This window comes from Plecotus auritus (genome assembly GCF_963455305.1).
Source record: "Plecotus auritus genome assembly, chromosome: 9".
Taxonomy (NCBI): Eukaryota; Metazoa; Chordata; class Mammalia; order Chiroptera; family Vespertilionidae; genus Plecotus; species Plecotus auritus.
Window position 1 is genome coordinate 32,680,471 of NC_137783.1, and position 19,786 is coordinate 32,700,256.

At 37.5% G+C, this 19,786-nt stretch overlaps 1 protein-coding gene across 1 annotated transcript in view; it reads right to left on the reverse strand.

Moving 5' to 3' along the window:
* Nucleotides 1-19,786, reverse strand: part of PCDH15 (protocadherin related 15) — a gene marked incomplete at its 3' end in the record, with an annotated part of 1,266,261 nt that overhangs the window by 603,992 nt on the left and 642,483 nt on the right. The window contains exon 5 of the mRNA XM_080641959.1: nt 14,250-14,368. Coding sequence (XP_080498085.1) covers nt 14,250-14,340 — 91 coding nt within the window. The 5' untranslated portion in view covers nt 14,341-14,368. The remainder of the gene's footprint in view (nt 1-14,249; nt 14,369-19,786) is intronic.

Sequence of the window (19,786 nt, forward strand, 5' to 3'; positions counted from 1 at the left end):
TCTTCGGTGGTGGGAAATAAGGCAGGATGCAGTTGATGTGGTATAGAGTTGTGTACTCAAATCATGTATGGTTGCGTTAACCAATGCCACCCCAATAAATTCAATTAAAATATGTTTACGCCTAAGCACAACAAACATGGGCTTTAACACCCTTCTAATCTGGCAGCATAAATGCCATCCATTTAAATTCAGCCTCTCAAAATGTACAGTAGATTGATTTATACTTGCCATTCATTTTTTGTCCTTTTTGCTGATATTTCATATGAAGTAGGCAATAACATTCATGAGGTTGAGAAACATATCTTTTTATATTTGCATCCCCAGAACTTAGCACAAAACTGGCATGCTGTAGATGTTAATAAATATACATTAAAGAAATCCTATCTAATAAAAGAGTAATATGCAAATTAACCATCACTCCACTACAGCCACACCCACCAGCCAATCAGGAGTCAATATGCAAATAAACCCAACCAAGATGGCTATGGCCACAGAGAGCAGGAGGGAGGCTTGGGTTTCCCCGGCAATGGAGGAAGCCAAGCTTTCCGCCTGCCCTTGCCGGCCTAGGCCTCCACTCAAGGCTACAAAGTTTCAATGATAGAAGATACATAAACCCAAATAGAAATGGCGGCAGCCACGGAGCTGGAAAGAGCAGGAGGCTAGGGTTGCCCCCGGTGATGGAGGAAGCCAAGCTTTTCACACACCCTGGCCGGCCCAGGCCTCCGCTTAAGGCTACAAAGTTTCAATTATAGAAGATACATAAATCCCAACAGAAATGGCTGCCACCACGGAGCAAGGAGAAGGCTTGGCTCTGCTCTAGGCTACAAAGTTTCAATTGTAGAAGATAAGTAAACCCCAGATACCAGGGCCTCCGCTTGGGTCACCAGGGGTTGTGGCCGACCTGCAAACCACCACAGGCCCCTTGCCCAGGCCACCCCACGCCCCAAGGGAACCCCCACCCTGATCTGAGACATCCTTCAGGGCAAACCAGCTGGTCCTCATGTGTGCACCAGGCCTCTATCCTATCTAATAAAAGAGTAATATGCAGATTGACCATCACTCCAACACACAAGATGGCTGCCCCATATGGTCAAAGATCCTGCCCCCATGTGGACACAAGATGGCCACCACAAGATGGCCAGCAGGGGAGGGCAGTTGGGAGGGACCTGGCCTGCAAGGGAGGGCAGTTGGTGGCGATCAAGCCTGCAGGGGAGGGCAGTTAGGGGTGACCAGGTCTGCAGGTGAGGGCAGTTAGGGGAAAACAGGCTGGCAGGGGAGCAGTTAGACATCAAGCAGGCTGGCAGGGGAGTGGTTAGGAGGTGATCAGGCTGGCAGGCAGAAGCCGTTAGGGGCAATCAGGAAGGCAGGCAGGCGAGCAGTTGGGAGCCAGCAGTCCTGGATTGTGAGAGGGATGTCTGACTGCCCATTTAGGCCCGATCCCACCAGGATCAGGCTTAAACAGGCAGTTGGACATCCCTCTAGGGGTCCCAGATTGGAGAGGGTGCAGGCTGGGCTGAGGGAATCCCCCCCCCCCCCCCCGTGCACGAATTTCGTGCACCGGGCCCCTAGGAGACATATTATAGGAAATGAGCATAGCTTGCCTCATTTTCCCAAGGTTTTATGGATCAGTGCTTATACTATTATACTTCACAAATCCTGTAACACTTTGTATGAAGGCTACAAAATACAGTGGCTGAGAGTGTGGCAGCTTGAACCAGGCTGCCTGAGCTGGGATTTTTCTCGCTACTTTTATTCCTTTGATGCATGCAGCTGCCCAGCCTCTCCTGATGGTCATACCAAATATATTAATATCAAACTTTAAATCCCATATTTTTGTCTTCTCTGTATCGAACACCAGCAAACTCTGTTGTCTACAGCTTTACAATACATCCATGCCAACCATTTTTACCACCAGTGTCATGAAGATCTAGTCTAAGCTATCTTTATTTTCTGCCTGGAATACTGTTAATAAATTTTTCATTGGTCACCCTGACCTTGACCGCTGATCCTCAACACAAGGGCCAAAGCAATTTTATTAAAAATTGACTAAAATCATTTCACTCCTCTGCTTGAAGCACTGGCAGCTTTCCATGTCCTTACAGTTGCCTACAATACCTTGCACAATCAACTTCGCCCATAACCTCTCTGATCCTATCTCTTCCCCCTCTCTCCCTCAATCAGCTCAACATTTCAACATTTGCTTCTGATTGTGTTCTTCAAACACACTATATATACCGTGGAATATTACTGGGCCATAAAAAGGAATGAAATCTTACCATTTGCAACAGCATGAATGTACCTAGAGGGTATTATGTTCAGTGAAATATCAGTCAGAAGAATACAAACACCATATGATTTCACTTACATGTGGAATCTAAAGAACTATACAAACAAAATTGAAACAGACTCAGTGATAACTCTGTATGATGCCAGTTGGATCCTGAAAATATCAGGGGGGGCACTATGTAAGGTATATGATTTCTAACCACTATGTTATATACCTAAAACCAATACAAAATAATATTAAACGTAAACTGTAATTTACAAAATTAAAACAAAACAAAATAAGAAAAACCACCAGCCATGGGTCCTCATCTCAAGGACTTTTTAGTCACTGTGTGCTGTCTTTGAAGCTCATCCATAGGAATCTCCATGGCTTTGTCACTCATTGTTTTCAAAACTTTACTCAAAGAGTGTCTTCTAAGTATGTCCTTCCCACACTATCCTTTATAATTATATTTTCCTATGTATTTCTTCTACCTTTTACCTGGTTTATTTTTTTAATATATGTGTTTTTTTATTGATTTCAGAGAGGAAGGAAGAGGGAGAGATAGAAACATCAATGATAAGAGAGAATCATTGATCAGTTGCCTCCTACACCCCCCACAAAGGGGACTGAGCCCACAACCCAGGCATGTACCCTTGACCAGAATTGAACCCTGGACCCTTCAGGCCTCAGGCTGACACTCTATCCACTGAGCCAAACTGGCTAGGGCAATATTTTCTTAGTATGTCCTTCCCACATGATCCTTTATAATTATATTTTCCTATGTATTTCTTCTACCTTTTACCTGTTTTATTTTTTATATTACCCCTTTCATATAAGAACATACTACATAATTTCCTTATTAAGACTGATTATTTTGGTCTCCCCTTTATATAAAGTTAAGCTCATAAAAATTTTGTCTGTTTTGTTCGCTATATCTACAACACCTAGAATAGGGCTTGGCACCCAGTTGTCACTTAAAATATTTGTTTAAAACTACATAAGCTTGTATAACTGAAATGTTATGATGCATATATTATGCATATATATGTGCAATGTGAGAAGTGGAGGGTGTGTAGTATGTGTAAGCAGTTTTACACATAGAAATCACTCAGCAAATGTTAGCTATTATAATTAGAAAACTGATATGCACATAATATATGTTACATATGTTTGCAGTACCTGGATGAATGCATGAGTGAATAAGTGAAAAAATGATAAGCATAATACAGTATCAGCATTATTTTAAAATGCTGTGTTTTTCCTGTATGAGGATACTCTGGATATCAAGTCAACTGTGACCAACTCCTGGATCTAACCATAAGAAATATTGATGACAGAGTCAGCACTGTCCTTTACACATGTTATTTAAAAACAGTTCTCATCAGTATTCCAATTGTTCAATAGAGACACTTAATAAACTCAGAGTAGCTGACCAGTTGTCACGGAGCAGTCTAACTGAATAGCCCTCGTGCAGTATAGGACCCTACAAGATTAGGGAAAATTAGTAAGAATTGGGGCAGCATGATCCACAACATTATGAACAAATGCCCAAAACAGCAGCTGATAATCAGAAAAAGAAAGACAGGAAACACACCTAAAGAAAGGCTCTATTGAGTTTTAGTTTCCTACAAAAAATTCTCTAAAAAACACACTATCGTGGGATAAATACTAAGTGAATCTCAAAAAAGTTAAATGTAATATAATTTACATGAGTTTAAAAATTATATTTGCCCAACAGGATGCAAAAAGTATGTGTGCGTAATGTCTTCCTACCACAGGTATTTATTGATTGCTTCTGTCCCTATGCCAATGTTGAACAACATCATATGAATCAAATTCTCATTAAATATGTCTTGGAATTGTTGTATAAACTCCAGCTACTACCCACAAAGCTCACCAATTTACTCCTAAATTGTTAAAAGAGACATTTCATCCCTCAGTCTGTTTATTTTTTTTATCCAATGCCATTTCAATAATCATGAATTGGGTCATTTTGCCAAGCACCGAGGGAAACAAAAGTAAATGAGACAGTCTCTGCTTTCAGGAACATATCTAAACATAAAGACAAAACTTATGTAACATGTTATAATGTAAATACATTCTTTTTTCAGCTTAACTGAGGCATAATTGATGAATACAAATTGTAAATGTTTATGGCATACAACATGATGGCTTGAGAATTATACATTGTGAAATGATTGCAATAATCAGGCTAATTAACACATCCATCTCCTCACATAGTTACCATTCTTTAATGTGGTGAGCATATGTAAGATCCAATCTCTTAGCAAATTTCAAGTTTACAATACAGTATTACTAACTATACTCATCATGTCATACATTGGTTCCCCCAAATGTATTTACTTTATAAGTGAAAATTTGTATTTTTGCCAACCTACTCATTTAACTTTTTTCTCTCTTTATTAAGGTATTACATACGTGTCCTTATCCCCCCACTGCCCCCCCTCCCCCAACTCGTACCCTCACCCCCTGGTGTCTGTGTTCATTGGTTAGGCTTATATGCATACATACAAGTCTTTTGGTTGATCTCTCCCTCTACCCCCACACTCCCCTACCTTCCCTCTGAGGTTTTATGGTCTGATCTATGCTTCTCTGTCTCTGTTTTGGTTCACCAGTTTATGTTGTTCATTATATTCCACAAATGAGTGAGATCATATGATATTTATCTTTCTCTGACTGGCTTATTTCGCTTAGCATAATACTCATTTAATTTTGATTGGGTGTCATTAGCAACAATATCAAAAGATAATGAATTAGTTAATATCAAAGTGTAAGTAGAATTTGAGTAACATCTGGAAGGAAAGGTTAAAATTTTAATGTTACGGGTTATTGCATGTGGAGCTAAGGGAGTGAGTGGCTACCACAGGGCTGGTGGGCTGCAGGGACATGTCAGTCAGCTGAGTGGCACTCCCACTATGGGAGTGCACTGACCACCAGGGGGCAGCTCCTGCATTGAGCTTCCTCCTGGTGGTCAGTGTGTGTCATAGCAACCAGTCGATCGGTCGTTCGGTCGTAACAGTTGCTTAGGCTTTTATATATATAGATAATATATATGGAAGAATTATTTAATAAGTGCTAAATAAATATTAGTGGTTATTATAAAGAGACACTGTTTACACATAAAATGAATAGTGGTATTATTCGTCATTTCAAGAAACTTTTAGAACATGTCAGAATAAATCAAATGCAATATATATATATATATATATATATATATATATATATACACAAACAAATAATAATAGTATGTAATAAGGCATTAAATACAATCAATTGCAAAAACTGAGTACCACAAGCAATGAAACAACAGCTTCTAGTGGTGTGATAAGAAGAGAGAGACAGACAGAAATAGAGACAGAGACAAAGTCAGACAGACAGTGAGAGAGATGGAGACAGAGAAGAGATATGATTGCTGTTAGCTGGAGTTCTGTGAAAGAGATAAGCTTATAAGTGAGTTTCAGCTAGATGACGATCCCAATCAAGTACTTGTTTTGTTACCTTTGGTTTTTAATATCAAGACTTCCCTAAATGAATAATAAAACAGCATGTACAATCCTCAAAGCTGCACAGAACAACAACTCAGTATTCTTCAGTGATTCTGAAATTTCCACATTTTTAAGTTTCTTAACTTGAAAAAACAAAACTCATCCTGCATGCATTTTCTGACTATCTTTACCACAAATTCTTCATTAGATTCTCCATGTGCATTGTCCCAAAACACATACATTGTCCCTAATTCGATTATTTCATAGATGACACTGTATTGATTATCTCTTTCATTATTATACATGAATTAAGGGATTGCCTCAATTTTGTTTCTCTAATGTTTTTCCCAGAGTTGATATTCACTAAAGTGTTAACTAATTAAATCTTCTATAAAAAATAAAAATGGGCTGGAGAAAAAGTAGTGATATATGCAGTGGATATATAGTTAGATGAATGCATTGTGTAAGAAAACTCAGAAGGAACTCAAAAGAGGAGACAAGAAATGCAAGAACAAGGCTTAATAATAAAAAATATGCAGATTTGTTTATTATAAAATATAGTTCTTTTTGGAAATATAAACAAAAGTGGGACAATTTTGAACTTACAGAATAACAAAAGGTAGACTATCCACCATAAAGATGGAGAAGTCTGACATAAATATAATCAGAAAAACTCAGTCTCTGAGAAAAAGAAAGTTGCAGAAAGGTAGATCAATAATACTCTTTGCCGAAATGCTAGAAAATTATAGGATTTGCCCAAGAGAGTAGTCATTGGAGGCCTTGGAGAGTGCAGTTTTAATGGAGGTGTGAAAAAAAACAAAATTGCAGAGCTTAAGGAAATTGGAGAAAAAGTGGTGTTAACAGATATAGAGATTTGACAAGAAAGACCCAACAAAGGAAAGCCCCTCTATTTTGTGTTGTCTGAATCATTAAAGACTCAGAACCAAGCAAGATTACAATTACATTTTGCCCAAATTCAATTTCTATTAAAAGAACAAAACAGTTAAAATCAGTTCTGTCTTTCAACACGGTTAGGGGGTAAGCCATTTATTTTATAGTGGGTTTAAATTTTTCAGGTTGTCTAAATCACAAAGGGAGTCATCCATATTGTCATTTATCATTAATTTTATCTGAATTGCTTGGACACTGAATTAGGCCTTTTACTTATTTTCCCTGTCTTATTAGGGCAAATGAGAGTATTTAAAGTCTCAATATTAGGCTATTCTGTTACACTGGGGGGGGGGGGGAAGAAAAAATGTGTGTGTGTGTATGTGTGTGTGTTAGCAGAGAGAATCCTCTAAGTACAATAATTGGTCTTCTGATTATCAGAGTATTTTTTTTTTCCTGGCCTTTTAGTTCTCTGTCCTTGCACAATATACAGATAGGTTTTAATCGAACCTAACTAGAGTATACAAGAGCTATTGAGGTAATCCTTTTGGGCACAAGGTCAGACCTTAGACAAGTCATAGAGTTCATGTTTCTAAACTTGCTTAGTTGGAAATTGTTGCCGAAGGAAGAAAGACATGCTTTCCAACCTTTGCTCTAGAACTAAATCCATATTGGGGGTAGAAAGATCCACAAGATTGCTCACCTTTAAAAGAGGAGACAAGAAATGCAAGTGTAGGGAAACCTTACAAAGAGTATTCATTCAAGCACTAGCTGCTTTGGTTCAGTGGATAGAGCATTGGCCTTTGGACTGAAGGGTCCCAGGTTTGATTCCGGTCAAGGGCACATGCCTGAGTTGTGGGCTCAATCCCCAGTAGGGGGTGTGCAGGAGGCAGCCAATCAATGATTCTCTCTCATCATTGATGTTTTTCTCTCTCTCCTTTCCTCTCTGAAATCAACAAAAATATATTTTAAAAAAAGAGTATTCATTCAAGACTTCATCTAAAGATGAAATTTAGTTTGCAAAAGTTGTATTGAAGTATTAAGAATAACAATGCTCTGTTTGTGTCATCCCACTATAGATACCACATAATATTGTAATCTACTTAATGTATATGAATGTAATAATTTATAAAGCCTAATAAAAAGACAAACTTTTAGGATTTTAAGGCTGCTTATAGGAAAAACAACAAAGTTACTGTTAAACCTTGAATTTAACTTATCAGAATAAAAACACACTAAATACAATCTATAAGATAGAATAAGTGAAAGGGGTAAAAAAGGAAAGATGTCTATAATATATTTATATAAAAATTTTGAATAACAATATATGCTATGCATGGTTTTACTTTTGTCTAAAATGTGTAATATCCATGACCTCTATATGTGTGTCTGCCTGAGTTCATGTATATTTGCTATATTTCTTACTATATGTATGTTGCCATAAGAAATCATATTTAAGTGAGGAATTAAGCTTCAAAGACAACCATATTCACTGAAAATTAATTAAGTATAGTCCCCAATAATTATCTGTAACTTAATTATAATTGAAACAGTATAAAAAGAAATGATTGCATTAGACAATGTTCAGAGAAAGATCATGTTAACAAGAGGAAGATACAGAATTAAGTTTAGAAATAACAAACTCAAAGAACAAGAAAATTTTAAAAGATATCCAGCATGATCTGGGTGAGTGAATGAGTGTCCCACGATTAGAATATACAATCCATGAGGCAGAGGTACTGCTGTAGCAGAGCCCCATGCAACACTCTATAATAGCCCAGTGACATGAGCTATGGTGATCATTTAATTATTCTTCCAGAGCTATTCAGTTTACTTAACCACCTCTTATTAAGGCATTTAAAGGGGGGAAACATCTTGCTTAGACACACAAGTACTTCAGCTAACATTTTCCTTATAATGCTGTTACCCACAGTATAATTTATATGCCATTCTCTTCTAATTAGTGCAAGCCACTGTTACTCTACATCATGACTGTGAGATGCATTGATAACAATGAAGTTTGCGGTTTTTAGTGTCAGAAACGTAGCATCAGACTTTAGAGCAGTGGTTCTCAACCTTTCTAATGCCGCGACCCTTTAATACAGTTCCTCATGTTGTGGTGACCCCCAACCATAAAATTATTTTCGTTGCTACTTCATAACTGTAATTTTGCTACTGTTAATGAATCGTAATGTAACTATCTGTGTTTTCCAGTGGTCTTAGTCTCTACAGCAGCAGTTCTCAACCTTTCTAATATCGCGACCCACAGGTTGAGAACCGCTAGCAGGGTTGCCTAAGACCATTGGAAAACACAGATAGTTACATTACGATTCATTAACAGTAGCAAAATTACAGTTATGAAGTAGCAACGAAAATAATTTTATGGTTGGGGGTCACCACAACATGAGGAACTGTATTAAAGGGTCGCGGCATTAGAAAGGTTGAGAACCACTGCAGTTTAGAACTTGGTTATAGCCTTAATTGATTGACATGCCTATCTCAGTACTGACCTTCCGTGGATATGTAACAACAAGCATGAAAATGAACCTGAAAATGTTCCCCAAAGTTCACTGAACGTTTCATTTGAATCAGTAAGCTTTCCAAGAAAAGCATAAAGTCATTTACAGTTGTCAGTATAAAATTTAATTTAACAAAGTTAAGTCTTCAAATTGCTTGGTAAATTTGGAGAGATATAAAGAAAGAATAGCATATACTGTTCAGGAACACAAAATACCCATTGATAAATCAATATGTAAATTTATGAAAAAGAAGTATAATTATTTATAAGTAATGAAGGTCATAGTAGCAATAAAGATAGGTTTTAGTAACCATTGGTCATATATGTCAGATGCTGTGCTGAACTGTATTAAAATTGAGTTTCAGAGTTACTAGTTTATAGGGCACTAAGCCTCAGGAAATGTTGGGACTCTTTTAGATTATAAATTGGGTCTCTTCATGTAGTTGCTCTGCTTTTACACTACACAAGGGTTCTAGTCACTCCAGAGATATATGCTGATTTATTCAACAGCTCAAGGGAAGGACAGAAGATTTTTGGTTTCCAGGCTAAACACTCAATCAGCCAGGGAGAACCCTTTCCTTAAAAGGTGGTATGGCTTGCATGATCTGTACACACTTAGGAAAAATCTCTCTCTCTCTCTCTCTCTCACGCACACATACACATACACACTCATTGTACATACACCTTATACACCTTGCTAACATTTGGTTCAAACTTAGTCATACTGTTATGATATATAGTTATTATTTTTAACAAATACATTTCCTATCTGATTATGGCAGTGATACATATTTAAAAAGGATTTAATATGAACAATTTAAAATGCAGAAGAAATAGTAACATATACCCATTACCCATAATCATTTTCCCTTTTTCCCCTCTCTCTTTCCTTTTCATCATTTATTATGAACTCAAAATCAAAACAAAATAAACAAAAACGCAAACTCTGTGCACAACTTAGTGAATTTACCTTATTGTGAATGATAGTGTTTGTAAAAACAAATAATATTCTATATAACAAAACCCTAATATGCAAATCAACTGAATGGTGGAATAACCAGTTGCTATGACACACACTGACCACCAGGAGGTAGACGCTCAACACAGGAGCTGCCCCCTAGCCATCAGTGCACTCCCACAGGGGGCGTGCCACTCAACCAGAAGCCGGGCTCACAGCTGGCGAGCACAGTGGCGGTGGTGGAGAATGCTGTAGGTGGGTGGTAAGGAGCGAGGGGTTCCAGACTGCAAGAGCTCCGGACTACAAGAGGGATGTCTGACTGCCAGCTTAGGCCCAATCCCCTGAAGGGTCCCAGACTACAAGAGGGCACAGGCCTGGCTGAGGGGCCCCCCCACCCCCAGGGCATGAATGTCGTGCACTGGACCTCTAGTATTTTATAGATGTTTTTTCCCACACAACACAAAATTCAGCAGATGGTCCTGCTTCCTCTGTTTCCCATGACACCTCCTTTTAAGGCTCCCGTCAACTCAATTTTGGATCAAGAAACATATTTCCATTCAAACAAAATGGTCATTATTGGTAATGCATTAAAGTTTAGCTAAAATATCAATCCTAATGATCTGTTGAGGGGAGGGAGACCATAAACTACAAATCTATTAAGTTCTCTAAGTTTCTGTCAGTTAGCTAAATTATGACTTTTTAATTTAATATAACGCTATCAATATCCCTTATTAATGCTTGCTTAGATATGTTGTCATCAAACAAATGAATTCCCATTATAGAATAGGCAACCTAAAAATTTTATTACTGAATCTAAAAGCTTATCCCAGCAATTCAAACGAGAAATATAAAATGATTTAAAACCTAGCCAAAGTTTTTATGTAAAATTTTTGTTATAAAACATTAAAAATAATTATATAATATGTTTTTCTTTGAAACAGTTTCACATATTTGTCTAAAATTAAAATATTCCATTTCAGGAAAGTATTTATGAAATAAAAACTTTACATTTTTTTGTCCTTCCAACTCTTCTATGCCTGAGAAAATAAACAGGAAAGCATAAGGATGCTGTTCTTAATTAAAAATCCAGAACAATCCCATCATTTAATTTAAGAAAACCCAAGACTGTTATACTAATAGCCTTAGTGTATATTAACATTTTCTCTTTCATGTTTTTCTATGTGAAGCACTTAATTCTATATAAATCAGTTGCCAATTATCAAAATGGGCTAATCCAACCAGTGGATTATCTATGGCAAGGTGTTTTCATTTTTACTTTTCATTGTATCTATCATGATTTTGAATATTACCATTATCTTCCTTCAATCTATCCAGGTACTTGCATACCCAAGCACTTGGACAAAACAACAACAACAACAAACCGTTCAAGAAATTCATATCACGTATTCTACTCAAGTGTTATTATTTTGTGTGTTAGCCATGCTTTGCCTAGTACTGATTTCATTCCTGCACAGTGTGGGCTCACAATTTTATATGATTTATTTTTAAAAAATGGTAACTATGAAAACCATTTTCATGAACAATAAAATAAAAGTGCTGTCCCAGTCCCAAATTGAGGGAGACCAGAGAGAGGTAAAGACCTGGGGAGAACTAAAGGGATAGAACCATTACTGGCTTTGGGGGCACCCTGGAAGATGATAGGATGAAATGCTGAAAGGCATATAAAGTTAAGAAGTCTCTATAAAGCACTGTACAGCATTTATGTTGCCCTGCCATAGCTCCTCTCCCTTCAGTCTTTCTAAGTACTGAGTCACTTGCCTCCAGCAGACACCTGGGAAGGCTTTCCAGCCAAGGCTATAAAAAAACTATAAAGAAAGTCATCCATGAGGGCAGTGCCTTATGGGGCAGCTTCCTACAAACTACCAATTAACAGGTGTGAAGTTCCACTCTGCTCAGAGAGTAGATTATGTGATGGCCAACAGTGCCCTAAGAATCTTGTTTGGGAGGCTAAGCAAGCACATTTAGAAAGACCAAGGGCTTTGATGAGATTATTAAGAAACCCAATCTATAGCATTACAGGCTCAACCTGTAGTGATTTCCTCTGATAGCCTAAGTACATTTCTAAGAAGTACAGGGTTTATAAGGTTTAATGTTAGCAACGACACTGAATTCTTCCCTGCTTGCTCCATATGAACATGAAATATAAATACAAAATAAAATGTCTGATAAGAAAAAGGAATATCAACATACTGATTTGTCATATATTCCCGGGCAGAATTTTAAGTGCATTATTTGAATATAAAGACATGCTCTTTTAAGTTGCACTAATTTTTATTTTTGTTTAAAAGTAATGGTTACATTATTTATTTTATTAGTACATTTTTTAGGCTGGAGATTCACAATCTCCATAAATAGCATTGGCATGAATTTTAAATTCAGATGCACTTGAAGTCAAATCTGTGCTAATTAGCAAACTTTTCAGGGGAACAGGCTGTTGACTTTATGAAAATAGTTGCTATTCTGAACTTTTGTGTGAATCCCCAAAGAGGGCATATTTTTTTTCTAACTAGGGAGGACTGAGAATATCTTAATATGTGCACATTTGAACACTGTTTGGGATAAAGCTAAAATAATTCATTGACCTCTAGATCATTGAATTTAACCAAGCAAAGCATAAACACAATTCACAATCTCTGATGCCACTAAGAGCAATTAGTTCACAGGGCAATAAAGATGAGGAGATGGTTATGTTAGACATGAGCAGAGCAAGTACCATGGGCCAAGTACAGAAACTCGCCAGGGCAGGAAGCCTAGCAAGGGGCAAAACTGGGAAAACAAGAACCTCACCCCCAGGGTAACCATTCCTCCCCTAGCATATCACTGGTCAGGTGGTTTAGACACCCCCTCCCCCGACCTTTTTCTCCCTAGGCCTCAGTTATATTTCATTTTCATTGACCTTAAAATCTTTTCTGCATTGATAAGAAGAACCAAGACCCCAATCACCAAGCTCCCAGTCAGTAACCCCAATAGGTAACAGTTATTTGCCTGTGTACTCTGGAAGCTGAACAAATGTTGGGTAAGAACAATAAACATTAAAAATAAAAGGACAAAACTCTTTTTTTTTTCTTAAATAGCAACTCTAGGGTGAGGAGCACCCCCTCCCCATTTTCCCCATTTTTTTTCTATTAAACTTAACATTATATATATCCTAACTCTCATTATATAGTATTCTAAGACAGATTCCTTCAATATCGAAATATCTAAGATAGGCATATTTGGGCCACTGTAGACATAATATGTGAAATAGTTTCTAAGGAGTTTGATGATGAATATACCTTTCTAAAGTGACTTACTATTGACTTACAAAGTCTAATGTGAAGTCTTTTATATTTTTACTCTTTCCAAATAAAAGAGTGGGGAATGAACTAATACAAAACAGTTAAAAGTGCTAACACTAAAATCACTAATGGCATCTACTTTTGACTATATTTGAGATCTTTTCTTATAGGAAATTCTGGTATCTTTATAAAAATATATTTTTATTGATTTCAAAAGGGAAGGGAGTGGGAGAGATAGAAACATCAATGATAGGAGAAAATCACTGATTGGCTGCCTCTTACATGCCCCCTACTGGGGACCAAGCCTGAAACCTGAGCATGTTCCCTTGACTAAAATCGAACCTGGGACCCTTCAGTCTGCAGGCCGATGCTCTATCCACTGAGCAAAACCAGCTAGGGCTAGTAACTTTTCTGTTGTTAAGTTTTCTCTAAGGCCACTATACTTGTGTTAGTTCAAGGGTTGTTAAATAGGACTCATTTATCTATCTATCTATCTATCTATCTATCTATCTATCTATCTATCTATCTTTGATAGAAACTAAGAATTTGCTCAGTGAAAATTAGTAACTGTTCAGCTAGAGGCCTTGCATTGGATTTTGTATCACACTGCAATCCTTATTAAGAACAAAGTGCATTGGAAGCCACTTCTGTAGGATTATTTTAATTAAGGCAAATTATTACACAGAGCTACTAACCTTTATAAATGAACTACAAATTAGCATTCTTCATTTCTGGGGTGTGTTTCATTTACCACTTAACCACAGAAACCCTCACTAGCTATAAAGGTCAGACTAAAAGCAGCCTTACTTACCATCATCATACTGGCCAAAGCAGATTCCGAAGAAAGAACCAAGGATGATCCCCGAAGCTAACCATTTCCAGAGATAAAACTGTTGTAACATCTTCTGTCAAGTTCCACTCAAGGCTGATCTGAAATAACAAAAGGAAAGAAGAAACATTTGACAAGTTCATTAATCTGTTATAGGTAAACATGACTATCACAGCACAAAAGAGTCTTAATGACTTCATAGTTAATTACCTGTGCCACACTATCCATTAACAAAGTAACACACTTGTTTAATGCACTGGAACTCTTTATCCACATGAATTTGCAGACAAGTAATCTCTAAGGAAAGCTATCTCCTCTGTTTCTTACTTTGTAAGCAAGTAAGTTGAGAATTTAACACATTGATAATATCAGAACCACACTTGCTTTAAAATTGAATCAAATGGTTAATCAGTTTAAGTTATTAAACTTGTCTATAGCATAATTCAATCGTACAGTGTAAGTTGTTCTGCAACAATTTAAGATGGTAAACCAGTTGTTAGTATCATACATGAAGTTTATTGGGAATATGTGTTACACAATTAAAGTAGAAAACCCATTATTAAAATGCTAATTCCTTTTAGTATAATTAAAATGCTAAGAGTTTGACTTAACTATGCCAAGTAAGACTAAGCATAAACCATCAATTTTTACCACATCTGTTTTTTGAAGCACTTGGTGAATTTCATTTTAATTCCTTTGTTTTCCTTTGCAACCTCTCAGTAAAAAAAGAAACTGAATGGGATATTAGTGGCCAGTGAGCAGACTAGTAAGTCTTATTGGGAGAATGATGTGCTCAGTTTCTTGGTAAATTGAAGAATTTGTTCACACAAAATTGCTCAAAATGGCCTTGTTAATAAGGAGATAGAAGAGGGGTGGGAACTCTGTTCCTCTAACTCAGCGGTTCCAAACTCAAAAGTCTACAGGGAACAGGAAGACAAAACAGGTCACCCCTAACTGCCCTCCCCTGCAGGCCTGGTCACCCCTAACTGCCCTCCCCTGCAGGCCTGGTCACCCCTAACTGCCCTCCCCTGCAGGCCTGGTCACCCCTAACTGCCCTCCCCTGCACGCCTGGTCACCCCTAACTGCCCTCCCCTGCAGGCCTGGTAGCCCCCAACTTCCCTCCTCTGTCAGCCTGGTCACCGCTGACTGCCCTCCCCTACAGGCTTGATTGTCCCCAATTGCCCTCCCTTGCAGGCCTGGTCCCTCCCAACTGTCCTCCCCTTCTGGCCATCTTGTGGTGGCCATCTTGTGTCCACATGGGGGTAGTCATCTTTGACCACATGGGGGCAGCCATCTTGTGTGTTGGAGTGATGGTCAATCTGCATATTATTCCTTTATTAGATAGGATTAGATAGGATAGAGGCCTGGTGCATGGGTGGGGGCTGGCTGGTTTGCCCTGAAGGGTGTCCTGGATCAGGGTCGGGGTTAGCTTGGGGCATGGGGCAGCCTGGGCGAGGGGCCTGCGGTTTTGTTCGTTTATTTGTTTGTTTTTAAAATATATTTTATTGATTTTTTACAGAGAAGAAGGAAGAGGGATAGATAGTCAGAAACATCGATGAGAGAGAAACATCGATCAGCTGCCTCTTGCACACCTCCTACTGGGGATGTGCCTGCAACCAAGTTACATGCCCTTGACCGGAATCGAACCTGGGACCTTTCAGTCCGCAGGCTGACGCTCTATCCACTGAGCCAAACTGGTTTTGGCACCTGTGGTGTTTTGTAGGTCAGCCACACCTTCCAGTGACCCAAGCGGGGGCCCTGGTATCTGGGATTTATTTATCTTCTATAATTGAAACTTGGTAGCCTCGAGCAGAGCCAAGCCTCCTGCTCAATCCGTGGCCACAGCCATTTTTGTAGGCATTTATTTATCTTCTATAATTGAAACATTGTAGCCTTGAGCGGAGGCCAAAGCAGGCCAGGGAAGGTGGAAAGCTTGGCTTCCTCCTTCGCTGGGGGCAACTCAAGCCTCCTGCTCTCTCCGGGGCCAGCCACCATCTTCATGGGTTAATTTGCATACTCGCTCCTGATTGGCTGGTGGGCGTGGCTTGTGAGTGTAGCGGAGGTATGGGCAATTTGCATATTACTCTTTTATTAGATAGGATAAGCCCACTCATATCTCTTTTCTCATGAATCTTACATACTAGCAGTATGAAGAGAGAGAAACAATAAACAAACAAGTTACATAACATGTTAAAAGGTAATAAGTGCCATGAAAATATCTGCTTACATTTTTAAACTTTATACTGCCACTTCACACTCAATTATCATTCAGAAATTAAGATTATAACCAAACCAAAATGCTTTCTCATAACCTAAAATTTTTCACAAGAAAAACATATCTATTCCTGCAACTCTAGCTGAAAGCACCTTCAAAGACATCTACTGCCCAGAATACAGATTGCTGTTCACCCCTTGGAAGGAGACTAGGAACACACAATGTTCTGCCCTTGACGTGGTTATCCATGCTCCCTGCAGCTGGATTGGTTGACATCATGGCAGTTTTCCTTCTGGCACATTTTTGACAATGTCATCATTTTTATTTTTTATTTTTTCAAAGAATGTCTCTGACTGCTATGTGAATAACCACTAACTTCTTTGATATATCAAAGTTTGGAGCCCACTGCCAATACTGTGAAGAGAAATCCCAAATCAATACCATGTCAGGAAGCAAGCTGGAATCTCTCAGGGAAGTGAGAGCTATACATATTCATCTGCCCTTCAACAATCTGTTCAGTCAAACTCTGGTACTTCCAATTTCTAACATCTAGACAGAGCTATAAAAAATTGTGCCTGGAAAGTGTGGCTCAGTGGTTGAACCAGGAGGTCATGGTTCAATTCCCAGTCACAGCACATGCCTGGGTTCAGGGTTCCATCCCCAGTGTGAGGCATGCAGGAGGCAGCCAATTAGTGATTCTCTCTCATCATTGATGTTTCTATCTCTCTCTCCTCCTTTCTCTCTGAAATCAGTAAAAATATATTTTAAAAAAATGTAATTTGTAACTGCTCTGCATTTATTGGTAGAAATGTATACTGTACACTAGAACAGTGGTTCTCAACTTTTCTAATGCCGCGACCCTTTAATACAGTTCCTCATGTTGTGGTGACCCCCAACCATAAAATTATTTTTGTTGCTACTTCATAACTGTAATTTTGCTACTGTTATGAATTGTAATGCAAATATCTGTGTTTTCCAATGGTCTTAGGCTCTACATCAGCGGGCAAGCCACAGGTTGAGAACCACTGCTGTAGAGCCTAAGACCATTGGAAAACACAGATATTTGCATTACAATTCATAACAGTAGCAAAATTACAGTTATGAAGTAGCAACAAAAATAATTTTAGGGTTGGGGGTCACCACAACATGAGGAACTGTATTAAAGGGTCGCGGCATTAGAAAGGTTGAGAACCACTGCAATAGAAGAAAGCAAACTTCCTTTCAAAGAAGTCTCAATTATTAAATAGAAGACACAAGGCTTTTCAAAATCTTCACTTCTCACCACCCCAAATATGAACTTTCATAACTGACAGGTGGGAAACCTTTCTTTTACCTGACCACAGTGGGAAACTTCAAGAATGTTTCATTGCTACAGGGACTAGGTATCACTCATAAGAATGACCTGACAAATCACCTTCTGTTTCTTTTTTACCTTTGTAATATAAACTAAAAGAAAATAAAATTTCAGAGTCTTTCAGATATATTGTCTTTCTAGATCACTTTATATCTTCTTAGTATAGTTTATATATAAATTTATATTATATATCTCTATTAAGAAAATATTTGTTTGTAGAAAATATTATATTACATATCCAGGACATGTCCAGGCCTTCTCACCCAGTCCTGCCCCACTGGCCACCTTCTAATTAATTTCCATTCAATGTGCACGAATCTGTGCACCGGGGCACTAGTTTATTATAATATGAAATATATTTTATTTATAAAATACATTGTATTAATATAATGTAGAAAATATAATGAAATATATTTGCATATAAAATAAAATACAATCAAATATATTTATATAACTTTATATTACATATTTACACATAAAATCTACATGTAAAGAGATATATTTAGATTTTATTTATACTACACATATAAATATTCATGTTATTCCCTAGTCATATATTTATTTTAATCATTAGCTGAATTATACTGTAAAGACAGAAATGGTTAGATTGTAGATAATTCTAGGTAAAGGCAGAAAAATAACATGTTTTCATTTGGCACTGTGAGATCAGAGGTATCTCTCTAGTCTGTCCCAGACTATCCAGGCTAGGGTTATCTGACATGCCATGATGTTTGAGAAAGCCTTGGTTGATGTCCACTTTCAAATGTATATTTATTTGTAGTCCTCTCTTTTCCTCTCTCTCTCTCTCTCTCTCTCTCTCTCTCTCTCTCTCTTTCTCTGTTTATAGACAATGTGTTGCATTTCAGCTTTGTGCATTTTAAATATATACTCAACATTTGTAAACATTAAGTGAAACTGATTTAAGTTAAAATACATTGTCTGAAACCACATGATACACATAAAGAGAGTATAAGTTCAGAAATTCCTCTACAAACTTTGGTGGACCTCTGGAAAATTCACCCAGTACCTTAACATGTCTGTAGTGAGTCTCTTCTTTTTTTAAAATATATTTTTATTGATTTCAGAGAGGAAGGGAGAGGGAGAGAGAGAGAGAGAAACATCAATGATGAGAGAGAATTATTGATCAGCTGCCTCCTGCACACCCCACACTGGGGATCAAGCCAGCAACCTAGGCATGTGCCCTGACTGGGAATTGAACTGAGACCTCCTGGTTCATAGGTCAACATTGAACCACTGAGCAACACCAGCCAGGCTCTTCTTTTCTTTTAATGATAGTTTCTTTTAAATAGAGGAGAGTGGGACATTGGTTTTCTTCCTAGGTAATACTCCTCTCCAAGAAAACAAATTACTGACAAATATAATTAGCATATTAAATTTACATTAAAAAAGCATATCCTAATAACAAAACATTCAATTTAATCAATAACAGGTATAAACCACATGTTATAATAACCTAGACATACTATTTAGTTTAATAAAATAAATAAGTCAAAATTTTAAAAAGAGAGTGGATTTAAAAATCTATGTCCACTATTGCTATACATACTGGATATTTGTTTTAATGATATTACATGCATTTAATCAATAAGAATTTATTATATATTTAGTGTACATAAGACACTACTTCTTCTGAAGAAATAAATCAATTTCGTTTCCTTGTGACTTTATTATTAAGCAAATACCATATTTCCTATTTATTGCTTCACATGTCATTTCAAAGTACTTTAGTAATGTGATTCCAAATTAGGGGAGCATTAAAATTTAATTTCCAATTATAATGAATTTCTATTAAATCTATATTTTCTGAACTATCATCTCAAAACTAGTCTTAGATGTAAATATATTCCCATAATGTTGTAGAAAATGACAGGAAAATATTTAGTTTGAAAGCAGTGAGCACTCTGAAATGAGAAAAGACCAAGTATTGTA